We start from the raw sequence: 22,378 nt of genomic DNA on the forward strand, positions 1-22,378 counted from the left end.
TATATGGCACCGGAAGTGGTCGATGAGGGCCCGCTCGTTCAACCCGGACCCAGCCGCTAGAGTACGAAACTCCAGGGTGAAGTCCTGCGCGGTCCTCGTCCCCTGCCTCAGGTGGACCAGCCGCTCACGGCCCGAAAGAGGTGAGCAAACTCCCCGTAGGCTCCTCCTTCACTCCAGAATGCGTTGGCCCACTCCAGGGCTTTCTCCGAGAGGCAGGAGACGAGGGCGGACACCTTCTCACGCTCCAATGGAGCCAGGCTGATGCTCGAGAGGTATAACTCCAGTTGTAGGAAGAATCCCTGGCAGAGGGCAGCTGTCCCGTCAAAATCCCTCTTGGTGCTGGGGTGTGGGTGGCTGGATCCGGTTGCTCAGCTGGTCCCGAAAGATCGCTTCTCCCAAGCTGGCTAGCATCGTCGAATGCTCCCGGACCCATGCCACGACTCCGGGCATGTGCTCCTCTCCTACTGACTCCATGTCTTAGGTGTGTGATTCTGTGATGAGGTGATGTTGAAGGAGTCAGGCGCAGGAGGGTAAATCACAGAATAATAGGCTATATTTCGCAACCACAGAGTTACGCAGTAACGTTTCAAAACACTCCAGTGCGCAAAACAGGTGCACTGGAAAATACAAGGCACACACAGAAGAAAAACAAGATCAAACGCGCTGCCCAGAAACACACTGTGGCACAGTTGTGTTATTCCTCAGTAAGGGGAGTCATTTAGCCGTTTTACATTTGATCCTCTGAAGCAGAGCAAGAGGATGAATCCAACTAAATCAATTCTCACAGACAGACAGGCAGACAGAGAGACAGACAGGTCAACAGAAAGATGATGAGACTGGCAGACAGGCAGGCACGCAGACTGGCAGGTAGTCAGGCAGGCAGGCAGGCAGATAGACATACAGACAGACAGACAGACAGGGCCAGGCGGCCTCAGGGATCAGGGGCTCAGGTGCAGCTGGCCCATCAGGAGGGAGGGGCCCAGACAGACACAGGCCCCAGGGAGTTTCTACCAAGGACATCTTCTGAAGGTTGCTTAGCAACTCTTATGCAGAAGAAGAGGAGAGAGAGATAGAGAGCACGAGGGAGACAGGCAGTGTTCTCCTGACTGGGGACTAGTCCTTAATGGCTCTGTTTAGCTCTAATAGGCTCGTTTGGATTATTGTGCATTGGTGCCAATTAAACTGCATTCAATTGCATAATACATAAAGGATTCGGTCTATCAGGTATCTAGACTCCAACGCACATTGAATAATATTGTCCTTTTAGCCTTTAGCATAAATCTGATATGATAATACAGCTAAAGATTTTCCATCAGAGTTACCTTTTCCATTATCCCATGTCAGTCAGTCTGTCAGTGTGCGTGTCTGTTCTGGTCTCTGTCAGCTCTCTATTCTCCTCCCCTGGCCTCATTAGCTCAGTCTATCTGACAGGGGACTGTCCTCCCTCTATACCTCTACACTCACTCACTCACTCACTCACTCACTCACTCACTCACTCACTCACTCACTCACTCACTCACTCACTCACTCACTCACTCACTCACTCACTCACTCACTCACTCACTCACTCACTCACTCACTCACTCACTCACTCACTCACTCACTCACTCACTCACTCACTCACTCTCTCACACACACACACACACACACACACACACACACACACACACACACACACACACACACACACACACACACACACACACACACACACAGATAACCCCTCACTCTCCCTGCACTGTCATGGGCCACCTCCCCTGGGCCAGGACAGGTGAGGTGTGTAAATGAGTAAGGTGTGACAGACAGACAGGGCCAGACGGGCCAGACAGGGCCAGAGGAGCCCATCCCTCTCTGGGACATGCTCACTCAGATGGTAACTGGGACACCCCTGCCTCTCCTACTAATCTCTGACAGTTAGGACTGGAATAGTGACAGAAGACATAAAATATGGGTGGATACATTTTTAATTAGACCTCCTCTTAGAGAGAGAAGAGCATTCCTAGCAAGAGGTGCATTTCTGGGGAATAGGTGCACATGATGCATTGATAGAATTCCAACATATAAATGTCCCCTTCCTGCACAATATCCAACCTCTCTCAGATAAGTCAGCCAAGTAATATGCATTATGATTATGTACTGTAGTCGCAGGCCACATGCTTCCGTCAGTTTGTCTGTCTGTCTCTGCAGGTGAATGAGATTTACCAGGATCGTACCTTGGGTGCTCACATCAACGTGGTTCTGGTCCGTATCATCATGCTGTGTCCTGCCAAGGTAAGAGACAATAGGCTTAAGTCATTCACTCACATGGTCAGCAGATGTAACCTGTAGGAGATAGACTGATCCCCATGTCAGAATACTCCTGTACTCTGGTATTGCGGTGGGGTTCTGTTGGAGCATGTGGGTCGGTGTGGGGTTGATGCGGTAGAGGATCAGTTGTGTGTGTGTGTGTGTGTGTGTGTGTGTGTGTGTGTGTTTGTGTGTGTTTGTCTGTATAATCTTTAAACAAAAAACCTTGATCAAAAAAAGAATAGTCCTTTACTGTATCTACTTTGGTTAAGTAAATTTAATAGTAGAACCCCATTACTGTAGTGACAGAATGAGGCATTATCTCTTGTGTGCAAAAAGCATTTTGTTTTGTTGTTTCATCAATTGTATTATGGATTGCCTGTGATTGTCAGTTTATATGAGAGAATTCCTCATTTGCTGTCATGGCATCTTTGTGCATTTGTCCCTTCAAGAGTACCACCTACTGGCTAGCAGGATATGCCAGAAATACTTTGGAAAAAAGCCTTTTCAATGCATTGCAGACACACAGGGAAATATACAAAAATAAGTTGTCGACATCCTCTTGATGAGTCGCCCTCATCAATAACTGATCTAGTGTTTTAGCATAACAATGTTGTAAGAATGGACTGAGGTAATGTGGTGACAGTTTGTCCTTTCCTGTATTGTCTCCAGTCTATGAGTCTGATAGAGCTGGGGAACCCATCTCAGAGTCTAGAGAACATATGTCGCTGGGCCTTCCTGCAGCAGAAGGAAGACAGGAGTGATCCAGAGTACCATGACCACGCCATCTTCCTCACCCGACAGGAGTTCGGTCCCTCCGGCATGCAAGGTACTGGAGATACTTAATGTGCTCTCATACAGTATACACGTCACGTGTGTGCACACTGTATACATATTCCTTTCTTCTTTTCTCTCTCGTTCTTTCTCTTTCTCGTTGCTTAGGTTACGCTCCTGTGACGGGTATGTGCCACCCAGTGCGGAGCTGCACTCTCAACCACGAGGACGGCTTCTCCTCTGCCTTTGTCGTGGCACACGAGACTGGACACGTGTGAGACACACTTATACACACCGTTCAACACATAGTATACACAAATACATTTATTACTGCAGTTACTACTATGCATTTACATTTTGTAGGATAACAAGAAACTCTATAAAAATGTTTTTACACATGCACGCATACTCACAGCTGTGTATTAGTGCCTGCTGTTTATTTGAAGCCATCCTGTCCTCCCCTGTCAGGCTGGGTATGGAGCATGATGGCCCCCCTGGTAATGAGTGTGGTGATGAGGTGCCCATGGGTAGCATCATGGCCCCTCTGGTGCAGGCTGCCTTCCATCGCTTCCACTGGTCCCGATGCAGCCAGGCGGAGCTCAGCAAGTACCTGAAGTGAGTTCAGGTCAACCCTGACCTCTGACCTCTCTCTGTTCCCACAGTCAGAACCGACACATCTCAATCCCCAATAGAACATGGCTTTATGTTGTCTAATGGTCTTATACAGATTAGATCAGGTTAGTTAGGGAGGTTTCTCTGTCTTGTTCTGTTCTGTCTTGCAGTCATGTGGCTCATTCCTTATGTGATTACAGTGAAGGGTTAGATTTTGAAATGTTTATTCAACTGTTAGATCGAAACCAAAGTCTTCAACTCCAATTCATGTTTTTCTCTCATAGCTCCTATGACTGTCTCCGTGACGACCCCTTTGACCATGACTGGCCGGCGTTGCCACAGTTACCAGGGATACACTACTCCATGGACGAGCAGTGTCGATTTGACTTTGGCGCCGGCTACACCATGTGCACGGCGGTGAGTCCTTCATCAACTCCACACCCGTACGCACCCATATGCCCAACAAGATGACTAGTCGCCACACCAGCAGCATCTAGTGGTGGTACCAATTGAATTGAATATCCATCCCTTAGAAAGGCCACCATCTGGGGCCTACGCTGGTCAAATTCAATAGAGCTTCACACCAGGGTCTCTCTAATGACCATCGTCCTTGACTTCCTCCTTGACTAGGTCTAGGTCTAGGTCAGGGCGTGACCATAAAACTGGAGCCATCTTAGCTTTTAAAGCATCCAGGGGAACAAATCCGATTTTTATGAACTCATGAGTTCAAAGCAGGCTAACTTGATCTTTTGCTGCAGTATGACCTCATTATGTTTCAGTGTCATGTGAGTCTTTGGATGAAAAGAACTACAAAACAATAACGGGTTTGTTTAATTGCCCCTCTGAAGAGGAAAACAACATTTCAGAGTCAGTTATATTGAAAAGGCTGAACTATTTGGAGAGATGGTTTTTGTTTGATGTGGGAAAAAGAGAATAATGACAGCTGTGACAGCAGGTTTTTAGATCACATTCAGGCGTAAATTGGAGGGAGTGCCTATTGGACACTTTGCTTCCCTTTCTTGTCAAACTATTTCCTTAGCTGTGAAGGGGTGGCCCGTTCAGCAAAGCAGGGAAGGGATAAGCCTAGGTCAGAGAAGTGTGTCCATAACTTCTTTGTTTAATGTTGTCCACAAACCATGTAGCTGTTAAGGTGTCTGTAAGGGTGGTCAACCATGTCACTGTCTATCCTTCGTGACATTCATGTACATTCGTTTCGATCAGGGTTAGTATTTTATAAGCTTGGTGGACTGTCTGGTGTAAGATAATGTATTTTACAGACCTGTCCTCGTGTGTACAGAAACACACAGAAACATACACACACACAGACACACACACACACACACACACACACACATACCTTCATGATGTGTTCCATGTCCTTAGGGCCAGGTTACATGTACTGAATGTTCGCACGCAGGTTGTTAGTTTATTTGATGGTGATGGAGAAAGCAAAGATGGGGTGATTTTAACCTACAGTCTAAACTACTGGAGTTAAGGCGTTATACGTGAAACATACTCCTGCAACTGTATCTGACTGTACTGTGCTGTGAGGGACAGCAATAGATTCATAGTATGTGTGGTTCTATGTACTGTATGTAATTCAAACATTATGTTTTGTCTTGGTGAATCAGATTTGACCAAGTTCAATTTCTTGTTTAAGGGCCTTGGTAATGTACACTACCGTTGAAATGTTTGGGGTCACTTAGTAATTTCCATTAAAATAACATCAAATTGATCAGAAATACAGTGTAGACCAGGGGTGTCAAACTCATTTTAGCTCAGGGGCCACATGGAGGAAAATCTATTCCCAAGTGGGCCGGACCGGTAAAATCATGGTATATATAACTTAAAAACAACAACTTCAGATTGTTTTCTTTGTTTTAATACTATCAACATAAAACATAAAGCTGGAGCCTGAGGACAGTGTGTCCAAAATAGTACAAGCACAACATCACTATTAATCATAAAACACCTGAAGTTTATTTGAAAATTCTAAAGAAAAAGAACACACAAACACACAATGCCTCAGTGATTCACATAACTGTTTCACAGATCACAGAACTATATCAGGGTGTCATTTCTCAGGCAGAAATGTAGATACAAATAATGAAATCCTGTTCCCCAAACAAGTGCAAGAACCACAGAGTCAAGAATAGGTTAAATATACAAATAAAATAAAATCAATTAAAAACAATAGCACATCAACATAAAAACATATAAACATAAAGCTGGAGCCTGAGGACAGTGTGTCCAAAAGCACAACATCACTATTAATCATAAAACACCTCAAGTTATTTGAAATTCTGAGGACAAACAACACACAAACACACAATGCCTCAGTGATTCACAGAAGTATATCACAGATCACAGAACTATATCAGGGTGTCTCATGCAGCACTTTAAGTGGGGTTGCATAGTTTATTTGACTCTTGATACCTGGCATCTTTTAGCTTTCACCAGCGCATCAATATCAGGCGTCACATCCTGAGTGGCAGCCAACTTCAGGATGTGATTCAAGTGCTTGTGCGTGAGCCTTGAGCGCAGCTTTGTTTTATTCATGACGTTATCCATCTTTAATGACTTGCAACACAAAGCCTCCTGGTGCAAAATACAGTGAAAAGTCCAAAAATCACGTCCTCCATTTGCAGATTGCACTTTCTCTCTGAACTTTGTCACAACGCCTGCTTTTTTCCCGATAATTGAGGGCACACCATCTGTAGCCAGGCTGACAGCGCGGGACCAGTCCACTCCGACCCTGTCCAGCGGGGCTGACGAGTGCAGTGAAAATATCAGCTGCTGTCGTTGTATCTGTCATCGGCACCAACTCCACGAACTCCTCGGTGACGGTCAATGTGTCATCAACTCCGCGGATGAAAATGGCCAGTTGTGCAACATCTGTAATGTCCGTGCTTTCATCAATTGCAACCGAAAACGCAATAAATGACTTTACTTTTTGCTTCAACTGGCTGTCCAAATCCACTGAAAGATCGGAAATCCTGTCTGCAACTGTGTTTCTTGTCAGGCTGATATTTGCAAAAGCCTGGTGCTTTTCAGGGCACACAATCTCCGCTGCCTTCATCATGCATGTTTTTACAAATTCACCCTCACTAAATGGTTTTGAAGCCACTGCGATTTCATTAGCAATGAGGTAGCTAGCTTTCACTGCAGCGTCACTGATGTCTCGGCTGTGAGTAAACACAGACTGCTGTTTCTTCAGACCCACCAACAGTTCATTCACCTTCTCTCTTCTCCGCTGTCCTTGAAAGTTGTCATATTTGTCGGCATGAAGACTCACATAGTGGCGACGAAGGTTATATTCTTTCAGCACTGCAACATGCTGTGAACACACCAAACATACAGCTTTCCCATTCAATTCCGTGAATAAATAGAAGGATGACAATTTTTCTTGGAACACTCTGCACTCTGCGTCCACTTTTCTCTTTTTTTGACAGAGACATATTGGGGCAATGAGGGTGCCAAAGCACATAATGTTAAAAGTAGAAGCCGTAATAAATATCGCGGGCAAAACAAAGTAGCTCATCCGGACTGGCTGCACTTGCTTGACCTATTTGCTCTGCCCCGGTATTAAACAGTTTGCTTGCTTAACACAATTGCTATTGCGCCATCCAGTGGACACAATTGGAACAGCAGTTTCTTTTATTGAAAAATGGCAGCTAATTTTTATACTTTACAAAATCATCTCGCGGGCCGGATTAAACCCGTTTGCGGGCCTGATCCGGGCCCGCGGGCCGGACGTTTGACACCCCTGGTGTAGACATTGTTAATGTTGTAAATGGCTATTGTAGCTGGAAATGGCTGATTTTAAACAAAATTGAATATCTACGTAGGCGTACAGAGGCCCATTACCAACAACCATCAGTCCTGTGTTCCAATGGCACGTTGTGTTTGCTAATCCAAGTTTATCATTTTAAAAGGCTAATTGATCATTAGAAAACCCTTTTGCAATTATGTTAGCACAGCTGAAAACTGTTGTGCTGATTAAAGAAGCAATAAAACTGGCCTTCTTGAGACTAGTTGAGTGTCTGGAGCATCAGCAATTGTGGGTTTGATTACAGGCTTACAATTTCCAGAAACAAATAACTTTCTTCTGAAACTCGTCAGTCTATTCTTGTTCTGAGAAACAAAGGCTATTCCATGCGAGAAATTGCCAAAAAACTGAAGATCTCGTACAACGCTGTGTACTACTCCCTTCACAGAACAGCACAAACTGGCTCAAACCAGAATAGAAAGAGGAGTGGGAGGCCCCGGTGCACAACTGAGCAAGAGGACAAATACATTAGAGTGTCTAGTTTGAGAAACAGACGCCTCACAGGTCCTCAACTGGCAGCTCATTAAATAGTACCCGCAAAACACCAGTCTCAACGTCAACAGTGAAGAGGTGACTTCGGGATGCTGACCTACGCAGAGTTGCAAAGAAAAAGTCCAGTGTTCTTTTGCCCATCTTAATCTTTTCTTTTTATTGGCCAGTTTGAGATATGGTCGTACTGCCAGGACCCCCAGCCAGTCCTGGCAGTAGGACCACAGGAACCTACCCACATCCTGATTCACCCGTTCCACCTGCCCATTAGACTCGGGGTGAAAACCAGAGGTCAGGCTGACCGAGTCCCCCAGACGTTCCATGAACGCCTTCCAGACCCTTGATGTAAACTGGGGACCCCGGTCAGACACTATGTCCTCTGGCACCCCGTAGTGCCAGAAGACATGAGTAAACAGGGCTTCCGCAGTTTGCAGGGCCGTGGGGAGACAGGGCAGAAGAAGGAGGTGGCAGGCTTTAGAAAAGCAGTCCACAACGACCAGGATGGTGGTGTTACCCTGAGAGAGGGAAGATCAGTGAGCAAGTCAATTGATAAGTGGGACCATGGCCGTTGTGGAACTGGTAAGGGATGTAACTTACCCGCTGGAAGGTGCCTAGGTGCCTTACTCTGGGTGCACACCGAGCAGGAGGAGACATACACCCTCACGTCCTTAGCCAAGGTAGGCCACCAGTACTTCCCGGTCAGGCAGCGCACTGTACGGTGACCAGAAGAGGGGGACGTGTGTGCCCAATAGATAAGACGATCACGGACAAGAGACGGCACATACCGCAGCCCAGCTGTGCACTGAGGTAGAGATGGCTCTGTGCGTAACGCCTGCTCTATGTCCGCGTCCACCTCCAACACTACCGGCACCACAATGCAGGAGGCCGGGAGTAAGGGGGTGTTGTCTATGGGCCTCTCCTCTGTGTCGTACAGCCGTGACAGTGCGTCTGCCTTCACATTCTTAGTGCCTGGTATGTATGACAGCGGGAAATAAACCAGGTGAAGAACAAGGCACACCTGGCCTGGCGAGGGTTCAGCCTCCTCGCTGCCCGGATGTACTCTAGGTTAAGGTGGTCAGTCCAGATGAGAAAAGGGTGTTTCGCCCCCTCGAGCCAATGCCTCCACGCGGTCAGGGCTCTGACAACCACCAACAGCTCCCTATCCCCAACGTTGTAGTTCTGCTCCGCCGGACTGAGCTTCTTCGAGAAGAAGGCATGGGGCGGAGCTTGGACAGCGCCTATCCCTACCTCGGACGAATCCACCTGCACCACAAACGGTAATGATGGATCGGGATGGGCCAGTACCGGGGCTAAGGTGAACAGAGACATTTACATTTACATTTACGTCATTTAGCAGACGCTCTTATCCAGAGCGACTTACAGTTAGTGAATACCTATATATATATATATTTTTTTTTTATACTGGCCCCCCGTGGGAATCGAACCCACAACCCTGGCGTTGCAAACGCCATGCTCTATCAACTGAGCTACATCCCTGCCGGCCATTCCCTCCCCTACCCTGGACAACGCTGGGCCAATTGTGCGCCGCCCATGAGTCTCCCGGTCGCGGCCGGCTGCGACAGAGCCTGGATTCGAACCAGGATCTCTAGTGGCACAGTTAGCACTGCGATGCAGTGCCTTAGACCACTGCGCCACTCAGGAGACAGAACAAGGCACACCTGGCCTGGCGAGGGTTCAGCCTCCTCGCTGCCCGGATGTACTCTAGGTTAAGGTGGTCAGTCCAGATGAGAAAAGGGTGTTTCGCCCCCTCGAGCCAATGCCTCAGGTTACTGAAAGCCCTGTCAGCCTCAGCAGACCAGCGGAGCTGGGACGGCCCACCCTTCAACAGAGAGTTTATGGGAGCTGTGACCTTGCCAAAGCCCCGGATAAACCCCAGATATTAATTGGCAAAACCAATAAAGCGCTGCACCTCCTTTACCGTTGTTTGAGTCGGCCAATTATGCACAGCTAAAATGCGGTCTCCCTCCATCTCCACACTTGAGGTGGTGATGTGGTATCCGAGGAAGGAGACGGACTGTTGGAAGAACAGACACTTTTCTGCCTTGGCATAAAGGTCATGCTCCAACAGTTGGGCCAGCACTTTGCGAACCAGGGACACATGCTCGGCGCACATAGCGGAATACACCAGAATGTCATCGATGTAGACCACCACACCGCGACCAAGCATGTCCCGAAACACCTCATTCACAAAGGACTGGAAGACTGATGGAGCATTCATCAACCCGTACGGCATCACCAGGTATTCATAATGCCCCGTGGTTTCGCTAAATGCTGTCTTCCACTCGTCCCCTTCCCGGACACGTACCAGGTTGTACGCACTCCGGAGATCTAATTTTGTGAAGAAGCGTGCCCAATGCATTGATTCGATAACAGAGGAGATGAGGGGTAGAGGGTAACTATAGCGAATGGTAGTTTGATTAAGTGCCCGGTAATCAATGCAAGGGCGCAGACCTCCGTCTTTCTTCTTCACGAAAAATAAACTTGAGTAGGCGGGCGAAGTGGAGGGACGTATGAACCCCTGGCGCAGGGACTCGGAGACGTGTGTCTCCATAGCCTCCGTTTCAGCCTGCGACAGGGGATATACATGACTCCTGGGAGGCACAGTGTCTAACCGATGGTGTGGTAATTTGGTCGCCTTCATTTTGGAAAACGTTGAGGTATTCGGGGGGAATGCGCACGGTGGAGGTAGTGTCTGGACTTTCCACCGTGGTTGCACATACTGAAACAGCTAGACACCTACCCTGACACTCTCGCGATCACCCCGTAATAACCCTCTGCGGCCATGAAAAGGTGGGGTCATGTAGTGCGAGCCAGGGAAGACCCAACACAACAGGGAAATCACAGGACGCAATAATATAAAAGGTGATTTGCTCCCTATGGGTCTCCTGCATAATCATCGTGACTGGTGCTGTAACTTCCCTAACAAAACCTGACCCTAATGGTCGACTGTCAAGTGCTTTGATGGGCAATGGAATGGGTAGGGGAACCAATGTAATACCTAGACTATTAGCTAAAGATCTGTCCATAAAGTTCCCAGCTGCGCCTGAATCGACCAGCGCCTTACGCTGGGGAATTAGGAAAGTTGACGTGTATGGTGAAGTACGCAGCAGAGGGCTCTGAACGAGTGTGGGTTTACTCTACCTGGGGTGATGCGAGAGTGCCCTACCTGCCGCCTCCAGACCCAGAAGAACTCGGACGACAGCGTGCAGCAGAATGTCCTCTCTTGCCACAGGAGTGACACTGGATCTGTCGTCCTCTGTTCTCCCGGATCGCTGCACCACCCAGCTCCATCGGAACGTAATCCGGGTTGAAGGGGGGTGAAATGGGCAGGCCCCTTCAAGGATGTCCTTTTGAAGCCAGCAGGTTGTCCAACTGGATGGCCATGTCCACCAGCTGGTTGAAAGTCAACGTGGTATCCCAGCAGGCTAGCTCCCTTCGGACGTCCTCACGCAGGCTGCAGCGGAAGTGGTCGATGAGGGCCCGCTCGTTCCACCCGGACCCAGCCACTAGAGTTCTAAACTCCAGGACAAAGTCTTGTGCGGTCCTCGTCCCCTGCCTCAGATGGACCAGACGCTCGCCTGCCTCTCTACCTTCAGGGGGATGATCAAAGACTGCCCGGAAGAGGCGATTGAACGCCCCGTAATTGTCCAACGCGTCTCCTCCTTCACTCCAGACCGCGTTGGCCCACTCCAGGTCTTTCCCCGAGAGGCAGGAGACGAGGGTGGACACCTTCTCCCGCTCCGATGGTGCCGGGCTGATGGTGGAAAAGTAGAGGTCCAGCTGCAGGAGGAATCCCTGGCAGCGGGCCGCTGTCCCGTCGTGCTCCCTTGGTCGAGATAGTTGAATACCTCTGGGCGCTGGGGTGTGGGTGGCTGGATCCGGTCGCTCAGCTGGTCCCGAAGGGTCGGGTCCTCTCCTCTCCAGGCGTTGGACGACCTGGAGAACCCGATCCATCGCTTAGCCCAAGCTGGCTAACATGTTGGAATGCTCCCGGACCCGCTCAACGACTCTAGGCATATTCCCCGCTCCTGCTGACTCTGTTGGCTGTGTGATTCTGTAGCGGGTGATTTTGGACGGAGTCAGGCGCAGGAGGGTAAATCACAGAATAAATGGTTTATTCGGCAATACAGCGGTACACAGCAATGCGTGAAACGCTACAGTGCGGTAAAACGGCGCACTGGAGAAAACAAGGCACACGGGTGAATATCCCGGCGATACACAATACAATATAGCTCCACCAGGCTATAGTAACCTCCACAGTAAACAATCACACACAAAGACATGGGAGGCAGAGGGAACACTTATACAGGTACTGATGAGGGGATATGAACCAGGTGTGTGTAATAAACAAGACAAAACAAATGGAATGATGAGATGAGGAGCGCCAGTGGCTTGAAGGCCGGTGACGACGAACGCCGAAGCCTGCCCAAACAAGGAGAGGAGGCAGCTTCAGAGGAAGTCGTGACACTGAAAGGCTGTTGTTAATTTGTTTACAGAGGAATAGCATTGTATTTGGTAAAACACAATTTTTCCCAACAGTTTGCTAAGAGCTGGCAGCAAGCTTATAGGTCTGTATTATTTATTGACCTGAGTAAACCATATCTTGTGTAAGCTTACAACTATTAAAAATATTAGAGATATATTGGACTGGTATAGTATTAAGTTAATACCACCAATGACAATGTTGGACGGTTGTGTACACACAATACTGTTGACGTTTTCTTGGTTGACATGTCAAGGCTGTGGGAAGCTTTCTTCAGCTACATGTGTGAGAGAGAGCATGAATCTGTTTCTTTTAGTACAGCACCTATGACCCCTGCAAGCAGCTCTGGTGCAGTCACCCAGAAAACCCATTCTTCTGCAAAACCAAGAAGGGTCCGCCCATCGACGGCACTAAGTGTGCACCGGGGAAGGTGAGAAAGATTCCTCTTTACATGTTAATGCTTTGCTACAGTGTTTGTGTAAACATAAGCAGTAACAACTATCTTCCTCTCACCCTGGTTCTCTCTCTCTATCTCTCTCTCGTTCCCTCCCTCCCTCTCTTTCAGCACTGCTTCAAGGGTTATTGCATCAAGTTGACCCCAGACATTCTAAGGCAGGATGGTGCTTGGGGCACGTGGAGTAACTTTGGCTCCTGCTCTCGCACCTGTGGGGGTGGTGTGCGCTTCCGGACCCGTCAGTGTGACAACCCAATGTGAGTACAACACAAGACTGATATGTATGCATTTACGCTCTCCTCATGATAGGAAGATGTCTAAAATGTCTCAAATGTAAGGAATACCCGCTGTCTCTCTCCCTTGCCATAACTCAGCCCTGCCAATGGAGGACGCACCTGCTATGGCAACAGCTATGAGTTCCAGCTGTGCAACCTAGAGGAGTGCTCCAAGCCCTTCGCTGACTTCAGGGAGGAGCAGTGCAAGATGTGGGACCCATACTTTGAGTATGACAACACCAAGCACCACTGGCTGCCCTATGAGCATCCTGACCGTAAGTCCACAGCGCTGCCTGTGAATCAAAAGGCCTGGCTTGGAAAAAGACAGAGGGACCAGAGAAGGGTTCAGACTGACGTTAATTTCCTTTAGCACTATTCTTAAACATGTGGACTGTGTTATAGCATAACTACCACTTTCTTGACGATTAGTTATTCATCGTGAAAATATCATAATCTACACAAGTACACTCACAAAATGGACACAAAAATACCTAGAATATAAGCAGGGTATAATAAGAGTTGGACTTTCTCCATCCTAACACCTCTCCTCTTTGATTGGTACTTGTGCATCAGTGGAGGTTGCTGAGGGGAGGACGGCTCATAATAATGGCTGGAATGGAGCAAATGGAATGGCATCAAGCACATAGAAACTATGTGTTTGATACCATTCCACCTATTCTGCTCCAGCCATTACCACGAGCCCATCCTCCCCAATTAAGGTGCCACCAACCTCCTGTGTTGTGCTTGCCTTCTCCACCCATTGACTGTTCAGAGGCCAGATGGCTTTTTTACTCAGAAGTTGACCTGGAGGCTTTGTAGAGGCAGAGAGAGGAAAAAGTTTACACCACTGCTCTCATTCTTCCGTTGTGAGGCCAGGACCAATTTCCATGGCAAACCATCATAAAAATCTGAAGTTACATAAGGTGGCCCATAGCTAAAACAGACAGCTGAGCTCTAAGTGGAGAGCAGGGGAGGAGGAAAGGGAGGAGGAAGAGCAGGAGAAGGAAGAAGAGGAGGAGGAGGAGGAGGAGAAGGGGGAGAAGGAGGAGAAGCATCTGGCTGCACTGATATTCACACTACTTCACAAGTTACTATTAAAACCTACCCTAACCAGAAACCGTGGATAGATGGCAGCATTCGCGAAAAACTGAAAGCACGAACCATCGCATTTAACCATGGCAAGGTGACGGGGAATATGGTCGTTCCCTCCGCAAGGCAATCAAACAGGCAAAACGTCAATATCGAGACAAAGTGGAGTCGCAATTCAACGGCTCAGACACGAGACGTATGTGGCAGGGTTTACAGACAATCACGGACTACAATAGGAAAACCAGCCACGTCGCAGACACCGACGTCTTGCTGCCAGACAAGCTAAACAAGTTCTTTGCCCACTTTGAGGATAACACAGTGACGCGGCCAGCTACCAAGGACTGTGGGCTCTCCTTCTCCGTGGCTGACGTGAGTAAGACATTTAGACCAGCTGGCTGGTGTCTTTACGGACATATTCAATCTTTCCCTATCCCAGTCTGCCATCCCCACATGCTTCAAGATGGCCACCATTGTTCCTGTACCCAAGAATGCAAAGGTAACTGAACTAAATGACTATCGCCCTGTAGCACTCACTTCTGTCATCATGAAGTGCTTTGAGAGACTAGTCAAGGATCATATCACCTCCACCTTACCTGTCACCCTAGACCCACTTCAATTTGCATACCGCCCCAATAGGTCCACAGACGATGCAATCGCCATCACACTGCACACTGCCCTATCCCATCTGGACAAGAGGAATACCTATGTAAGAATGCTGTTCATTGACTATAGCTCAGCATTCAACACCATAGTACCCTCCAAGCTCATCATCAAGCTTGAGGCCCTGGGTCTCAACCCCGCCCTGTGCAATTGGGTCCTGGACTTCCTGACGGGCCACCCCCAGGTGGTGAAGGTAGGAAACAACATCTCCACTTCGCTAATCCTCAACACTGGGGCCCCACAATGGTGTGTGCTCAGCCCCCTCCTGTACTCCCTGTTCACCCATGACTGCGTAGCCATGCACGCCTCCAACCCAATCATCAAGTTTGCAGACGACACAACAGTAGTAGGCTTGATTACCAACAACGATGAGACAGCCTACAGGGAGGAGGTGAGAGCACTGGGAGTGTGGTGCCAGGAAAATAATCTCTCACTCAATGTAAAAAAAACAAAGGAGATGATCGTGGACTTCAGGAAACAGCAGAGGGAGTACCCCCCTATCCACATCGACGGGACAGCAGTGGAGAAGGTGGAAAGTTCCTTGGCGTACACATCACTGATAAATTGAAATGGTCCACCCACACAGACAGTGTGGTGAAGAAGGCGCAACAGCGTCTCTTCAACCTCAGGGGGCTGAAGAAATTTGGCCTGTCACCTAAAACCCTCACAAACTTTTACAGATGCACAATTGAGAGCATCCTGTCGGGCTGTATCACCGCCTGGTACGGCAACTGCACAGCCCACAACCGCATGGCTCTCCAGAGGGTGGTGCAGTCTGCACAACGCATCACCGGGGGCAAACTACCTGCCCTCCAGGACACCTACAGCACCCGATGTCACAGGAAGGCCAAAAATATAATCAAGGACAACTACCACCCGAGCCACTGCCTGTTCACCCTGCTATCTGCCAGAAGGTGAGGACAGTACAGGTGCATCAAAGCTGGAACCGAGAGACTGAAAAACATATTCTTTCTCAAGGCCATCAGACTGTTAAACAGCCATCACTAGCACAGAGAGGCTGCTGCCTACATACAGACTTGAAAATCACTGGCCACTTTAATAAATGGAACACTAGTCACTTTAATAATGCCACTTTAATGTTTACATATCTTGCATTACCCATCTCATATGTATATTCTGTATTCTATACTATCTATTGCATCTTAGACTATGCCACTCTGATAATGATAATGACATATATATTTATATATTCTTATTCCATTCCTTTACTTAGATTTGTGTGTAGTAGGTTTGTGTTGTAGGACTGTTAGATACTACTTGCTAGATATTGCTGCACTGTCGGAACTAGAAGCACAAGCATTTCGCTACACTCGCAATAACATCTGCAAACTATGTGTATGTGACCAATACATTTGATTTGATTTTGATTTGAAGGCTGTATCAGCTCAGTTTATGACCCAGCAGCTCAAGTCTCTTGGCGACTATAATGATTGTTCTGAGTGGGGTCACTGGGGAATGATTGGTTTACTTGGGAATCTGAGAGTTCCTCAGACAGACAGGCCATGCCTCTCCACATGTCGGGGGAACGTCGGTCAGGCTAGTGTTTAAGTAAGGACACATGGAAATGTCATTACTCAGGAATATCCCTCCTGCTTTCCTCCGGGGTGAAATATTGTTATTGTGTTATTTGATTAGCTTTATAAATGAAGGTTCTCATTACACACCCTTACAGTGCCCTATTGTATTATTCTGTTGTTTCTGCCATAAATGTGTATCCTCATGACTAAAACAAAATAATGCAGACATAGTATGATATAGAATTAAAAATATTGTTTGTTCAAATTGTTTCATTTGTGCTGGTGGGATATGGACAGGAATACAGGCACAATCAAAGAAAGCTGAAAACATGTACTGTATGACTATAATTTCTTCATTAACTCCTATATCCTGTTCTCCTCCCCTTTCCTCTCTGTACTGTAGCTGATGAGAGATGTCAACTCTACTGCCAGTCCAAGGAGACAGGAGACGTGGTGGCCATGAACAGGATGGTTCACGATGGCACACGCTGCTCCTACAAAGACCCTTACAGTGTCTGTGTGCGGGGGGACTGTGAGGTAGGCATCGCCCAGGTCTTATGGCCTACAGAAGTCATGCATGAAGGGACATTATTAAATATGGCCATAAACATTACGATGCCTTATACAATCCCATAAATCTCTTCCTGCTACTGGGTATTTTCTCTGGTCTGGTGCATTTTAAGTTATGACCGTTTTCCATGTGGGTTTGCCAAACTCACTGTTTATCCATACTGACGAAAACCATTGCACCCACATGCATATTCATTCTCTCTCTCTCTCTCTCTCTCTCTCTCTCTCTCTCTCTCTCTCTCTCTCTCTCTCTCTCTCTCTCTCTCATTCATCTTTTCATGTGTATGGAATCCTTTATCCCCTACTTTCCCTTTCCATGGAATAAATATTGAAATATAATGTATTATATTATACTGTCTGTCCACCTTATTAGAGTAGAATGAGTAATTTACATTTAAGTCATTTAGCAGACGCTCTTATCCAGAGCGACTTACAGTTAGTGAGTGCATACATTTTCATACTGGCCCCCCGTGGGAATCGAACCCACAACCCTGGCATTGCAAACACCATGCTCTACCAACTGAGCTACACGGGACTTATTATTTATTATTATTATTTGAGGTCGGCTATATGATCACACCGGTAATAGATCCGTTGTTGTATTACTTGTGAGGCACAGCTGAGTGAGCATACATTTAAATCAATCGTTTTTTATTTTACTGGGCTGATGGCGCCTGCATCTGAGAGTCCGCCTCTCAACGTCCCTCTACGATCCCTTTCCCCTACTGACACTGACCAAAAAGGGACACCGTCTTCCAGCTGATGGTGAAACTCGAGTCACACCACATTATTTCTGCCTCATGCACAAATTCATGTTGTTACTCTTATGAACAGAGAAATTGAAATATTCCTCGATATTAAAAAAGACCCAAGCCGCTAATAATAACAACGTAAGCCTACAGATACACTTTCCTACTCATTCATTACTGCTGCAGTGCTTGTTGTAGCGCTGAATGGAAATAGACAAAAACGCAAATTTTATGGCTTATAAAAGTGTTGAATACAAAAGTGTTGACAGTGCTGAGTAAGAACTTAAACTCACTCATAAAAACAGCAGCTCTTTGCTGTATTCGTTGACAGTCTCTCTCTAGTCATGGTTTGAAACGTTTTGAAGTCTCAGTATCAACTTTGCTGTAACTTTCTTTTATGCCCACTACATTATGAGCCATCCGATTGGCCAGCGGTAGTCCTATAGTGCACTTGATTTGCTCTCCGGGCCCGCTGGGGAGGCAGAGTTTGTACCTTCGCGATCGACCGGTTGGTGACCACTGCTCTAGAAAGTTGAGTGAAGTTCAATCTTGTGCTGCTCTCTGTGGGCTGATATTTCTTCTGCAAGGCAGTCCTGGGGAGGTGCGCAGCAGTTTCGGTGCCACTGCACGCCCGCACACAGCTTAGAGGAAGGAGTAATGAGGTGGACGGCACTGTACAACTCTTAAATGTTGAATGTGCAATGGGAGGGGGGGAGGAGGTTGTCCAAATTTTTTTTGTCCGAAAGAATGTCTTTGTCCTGATTGACCCATCCAGGTCCACTCCTCAGCCTGATCCCATACTCCCAAACACTGACTCAGCTTATCTCTCTACAGCACGTGGGCTGTGATAACCAGATAGCCTCAGACACGCAGGAGGACAAATGTGGGATATGTGGTGGAGACAACTCCAGCTGTAAGATCATCAAGGGGAACTTCACTAGAAGTGCTAAAAAACAAGGTGAGCCCCTCCTCAACTTCACTAGTTGTTATTTTTTAATGGGAGTCTAGGGATGCTCTTCTCGGTATCTAAAGCTGTTTTGATACCAAGGAGCCTCTTCGTCATCACACATCTATTCTGTTTGCGGTATGTTTCAGGTTTCCTCAAGATACTTGAAATCCCCCGAGGGGCCAGGCATCTGTTGATCAAGGAGTTCAAGGGGACCCCTCACATCCTCGGTAGGTTTATTTAATAACTGTTCTGTGAATATCAGAGTGGGTCGTTAATATCCTGGACGTTGGCCTCTATAAATCAGTCATCTGTGACTAGCTTGGGTAAGGAGGGTTGTTATTAATTGCTGCTTCAGTCAGGTTTTGGCTGAGAGTACAGACAACTGTAGTTGACTGCCAATAGTGGCTCTGGACTGCTGGGAAGAGATCACCTGCAGATACTGATTTAAACTGCTCTAATGCTCATCATCATAATCCTGCCAAATGTCTCTGGTTTGTTCCTGCTATGAATAACCAAAAGTGTAATTCTGAGAGGGAAAAGAAACCAAACATTAATATTTCCTTTTCTCCTTGTTCTCCTTGTGTCAGCGGTGAAGAACCAGGCCACAGGTCATCTGTTTCTGAATGATGAGGATGAGTTTCCAGAGTCCCGTACGGTGATAGAGAATGGGGTGGAGTGGGAGTACCACAACCATGACGACATGGAGACCGTCCAGACCACAGGACCTCTCGGATATGCTGTTCTGGTCATGGTGAGTCAATATACTCAGGTCCCTGACAAGTAAAAATTGCTGAGATTACCTGTATTAATGTGTAGCCTACATGTCACAGAGCAATGTTTTTAATGTCATTGTTTCGTCCTTACCCACTTTTAGTTAAAATCACCTCACCAACGGATATAGTAGGAGTAGCTTCAGGAAATCATTTAACCTGAAATGTTCTCTGTGCAGTGAGTATCCACTATCCAGCCATATCGTTGGCAAAAAACCTCAGAGCATCTGTTTGCCTCATGTGGAGTTAGTTAAAGGTCCAATGCAGCTGTTTTTATCTCAATATCAAATCATTTTTGGGTCACAACGTTACTGTGATTGTTTTCAATTAAAAAATAGCTTCTTAGCAAAGAGCAATTTCTCAGGCAAGAATCTTGCTAGGATTGTCTAGGAGTGGTCTGAGTGTGGAGGAGAAAATGAAAAATTTGCTGGTTTTGGCAAAGAGGTTTGGAACTCTCTTTCTTATTGATTTATTAACTACTTTATCGCATGGTGATGTCTCTATGGAAGGCCAAAACTACATCCCACCAAAACAGGCTGAAATTGATCATTTTCACAATTTCACAGTATTATTCCAACCTAATAGTGTGGGCCTTTAAAGAAAATGCACAGTAGTTAAAGAAAACGTACCATATCATTGTCACTGTCATGTTTGCCACATCTCAAGCTGCTCTATAACTTACAATTTGTCATTTATGGCATTTACTGTATCTTTTCCTCCCACAGATCCGTTCCCACGGTGACTCCAAAGTGACCCTCTCCTACAAATACATTCTCCACGAGAAGCTGCAGTCATCCATAGAGAGCAACCTGGTGCAGGAGGACACAGCCTACTTTGAGTGGGCTCTGAAGAAGTGGTCTCAGTGCTCTAAACCCTGTGGAGGAGGTAGGCAGTCTTTAAAAGTGTCAATAAATCGGCTATTAAAAACCTTTACTGCATTGGGCTGAATCAGGGTCACACAAAGTGATTCTGGGTAGTCTTAAACACATCTACATTGAAACAAAAGTATAAACCTCACACACATGGCTATGGGCTTTAAAAAAGAAGACACCTGTACCATGTCAGATATAGAGTTGAAATGTATTCAATTTTGAGTTTGCATCCCAATATTACACTTTATATACTGTACATCACAGAAGACTGAAATATAACACAATTGTTTGACATAGAAACACTGGATTTATTCATCATTATTAATTAGGAAATTAGGAAAATTATTAATAACATTTCACCCATGAAGCCAGAGGGCTCTTTTGGTCATTGACTGCAGGAAAGTGCTAGCTGTCAAATAACCTTGGATATTGACCAACATTGTTGATGTGAGTGGTATTGTGTACACTCTGTACCCTCTATAGGTAAGCAGTACACAAGGTTTGGCTGCAGGAGAAAGTCAGATGGGAAGATGGTCCACCGCACCCACTGTGTGAACATCGACAATCTCAGAGCTATCAGCAGGGATTGCAACCAGAAAGAGTGCTCCCAGCCAGTGTATGTGAATGCATTTATGTGTGTGTTTGTTTGATATGTGTGCTGTGAATGTTCTATGTAACTATTATATTACTATGTCTGTATATAAGCTATTCATATTCCTGTTATGTCTCAGTAAGTCATTTCTGTTCTCACTCTACCTGTATGGTGATGTGTGTGTCTACTCTATTCTCCAGTTGGATCACTGGGGACTGGGAGGAGTGCAGTTCATCCTGTGGGAAGACTGGCTACCAGAGCCGCTCTGTACGCTGTCAGCAGCCCCTCTCTGGCGGTGGCCAACGCTCCATCCATAGCAAGTACTGTAATGATGACAGGCCAGAGGGAAGACGACCCTGCAACCGCCAGCTCTGCCCTGCCCAGTGGAGAGTAGGACCCTGGTCCCAGGTACGTAGATGTTGAAAGACAAATGTGAATAGTTCTCCACCATTACCGACAGCAAATATAAGATTGACAGGAAAACACTTGTTTCCTTGAAATCTTTAACTCAGAGGAGTGTCGTGTGTGTGTGTGTGTGTGTTTTAGTGTTCGGTGACGTGTGGCAACGGGACCCAGGAGCGCCAGGTTCTGTGTAACACTCCTGATAACTCAGTGGGACTCTGCATGGAGACCAAACCCATCACACTCAGGACCTGCCAGCTAGTCCCCTGCACAGGTGACTGTCCAATCACAAAGCTTAAGTTATTGAACACAAATACATAAATTTTTTATTACTGATACAATATTATTTGATTTTCACACCGTGCACAATCCTTTTCTGTTTGTTTTGTTCTCAGGTGACGGAAAAAACTTTTTGATCCAGTGGCTGTCACGGTCCAACCCAGAGTTTCCTGTACCCAAGATCTCCTCAAGTAAACGTCCCCTCTATAGCGCGGAGCGCGGGGTCCGCTGCATGCCTCTGCTTACCTGGGCTCTACCCTTCTCTCTCTGCCTCTCTCTGCGGGGCAGACTGCCTTGATAGTGGCTCTTTTCCTCTTTTCCTCTTCTCCTGTTCTCCTCTACACTGGAGGATGGCTCTGAAAGCTCCTGCCTGACTGTGGCTTCTCTGTCTGGGGATGGAGGCTTCTTGTACCGTGGTCTCTGGCTCTTTGGCTCTTTCTCTCACACACATACACTCTCTCCTTCATGGGTCTTACTGTACTGTAGGCTGCAGAGCTGGCCTTGAACACTCACTGAAGAGAAAAATGGAAGTTCCGACCCTGATAAGGCTCTATTAATGCCTGAATGCAGGACTATGGTCGTGGCCTAGCCTCTGTTTATGGAGTCGCTCACTGGTTGCGTGTTGTTGGGTTTCAACCTGGGACACTCCATGGAAGTGAATATGGAGTTATGCAGTGGATTTGAT

At 46.9% G+C, this 22,378-nt stretch overlaps 1 protein-coding gene across 1 annotated transcript in view; it reads left to right on the forward strand.

Annotated features, from left to right (window-relative positions):
* Positions 1 to 22,378, forward strand: part of LOC311142142 (A disintegrin and metalloproteinase with thrombospondin motifs 2-like) — an 85,065-nt gene that overhangs the window by 58,806 nt on the left and 3,881 nt on the right. Inside the window, 17 exon segments of the mRNA XM_084177734.1 lie at positions 2,188 to 2,271; positions 2,959 to 3,115; positions 3,229 to 3,334; positions 3,529 to 3,675; positions 3,957 to 4,089; positions 12,811 to 12,924; positions 13,060 to 13,205; positions 13,323 to 13,498; positions 16,914 to 17,047; positions 18,664 to 18,787; positions 18,925 to 19,005; positions 19,366 to 19,529; positions 20,274 to 20,433; positions 20,904 to 21,036; positions 21,213 to 21,420; positions 21,559 to 21,688; positions 21,810 to 21,884. Coding sequence (XP_084033860.1) covers positions 2,188 to 2,271; positions 2,959 to 3,115; positions 3,229 to 3,334; positions 3,529 to 3,675; positions 3,957 to 4,089; positions 12,811 to 12,924; positions 13,060 to 13,205; positions 13,323 to 13,498; positions 16,914 to 17,047; positions 18,664 to 18,787; positions 18,925 to 19,005; positions 19,366 to 19,529; positions 20,274 to 20,433; positions 20,904 to 21,036; positions 21,213 to 21,420; positions 21,559 to 21,688; positions 21,810 to 21,884 — 2,272 coding nt within the window.

Source organism: Coregonus lavaretus (genome assembly GCF_964263955.1).
Source record: "Coregonus lavaretus genome assembly, chromosome: 15".
In the NCBI taxonomy this organism is placed as follows: domain Eukaryota; kingdom Metazoa; phylum Chordata; class Actinopteri; order Salmoniformes; family Salmonidae; genus Coregonus; species Coregonus lavaretus.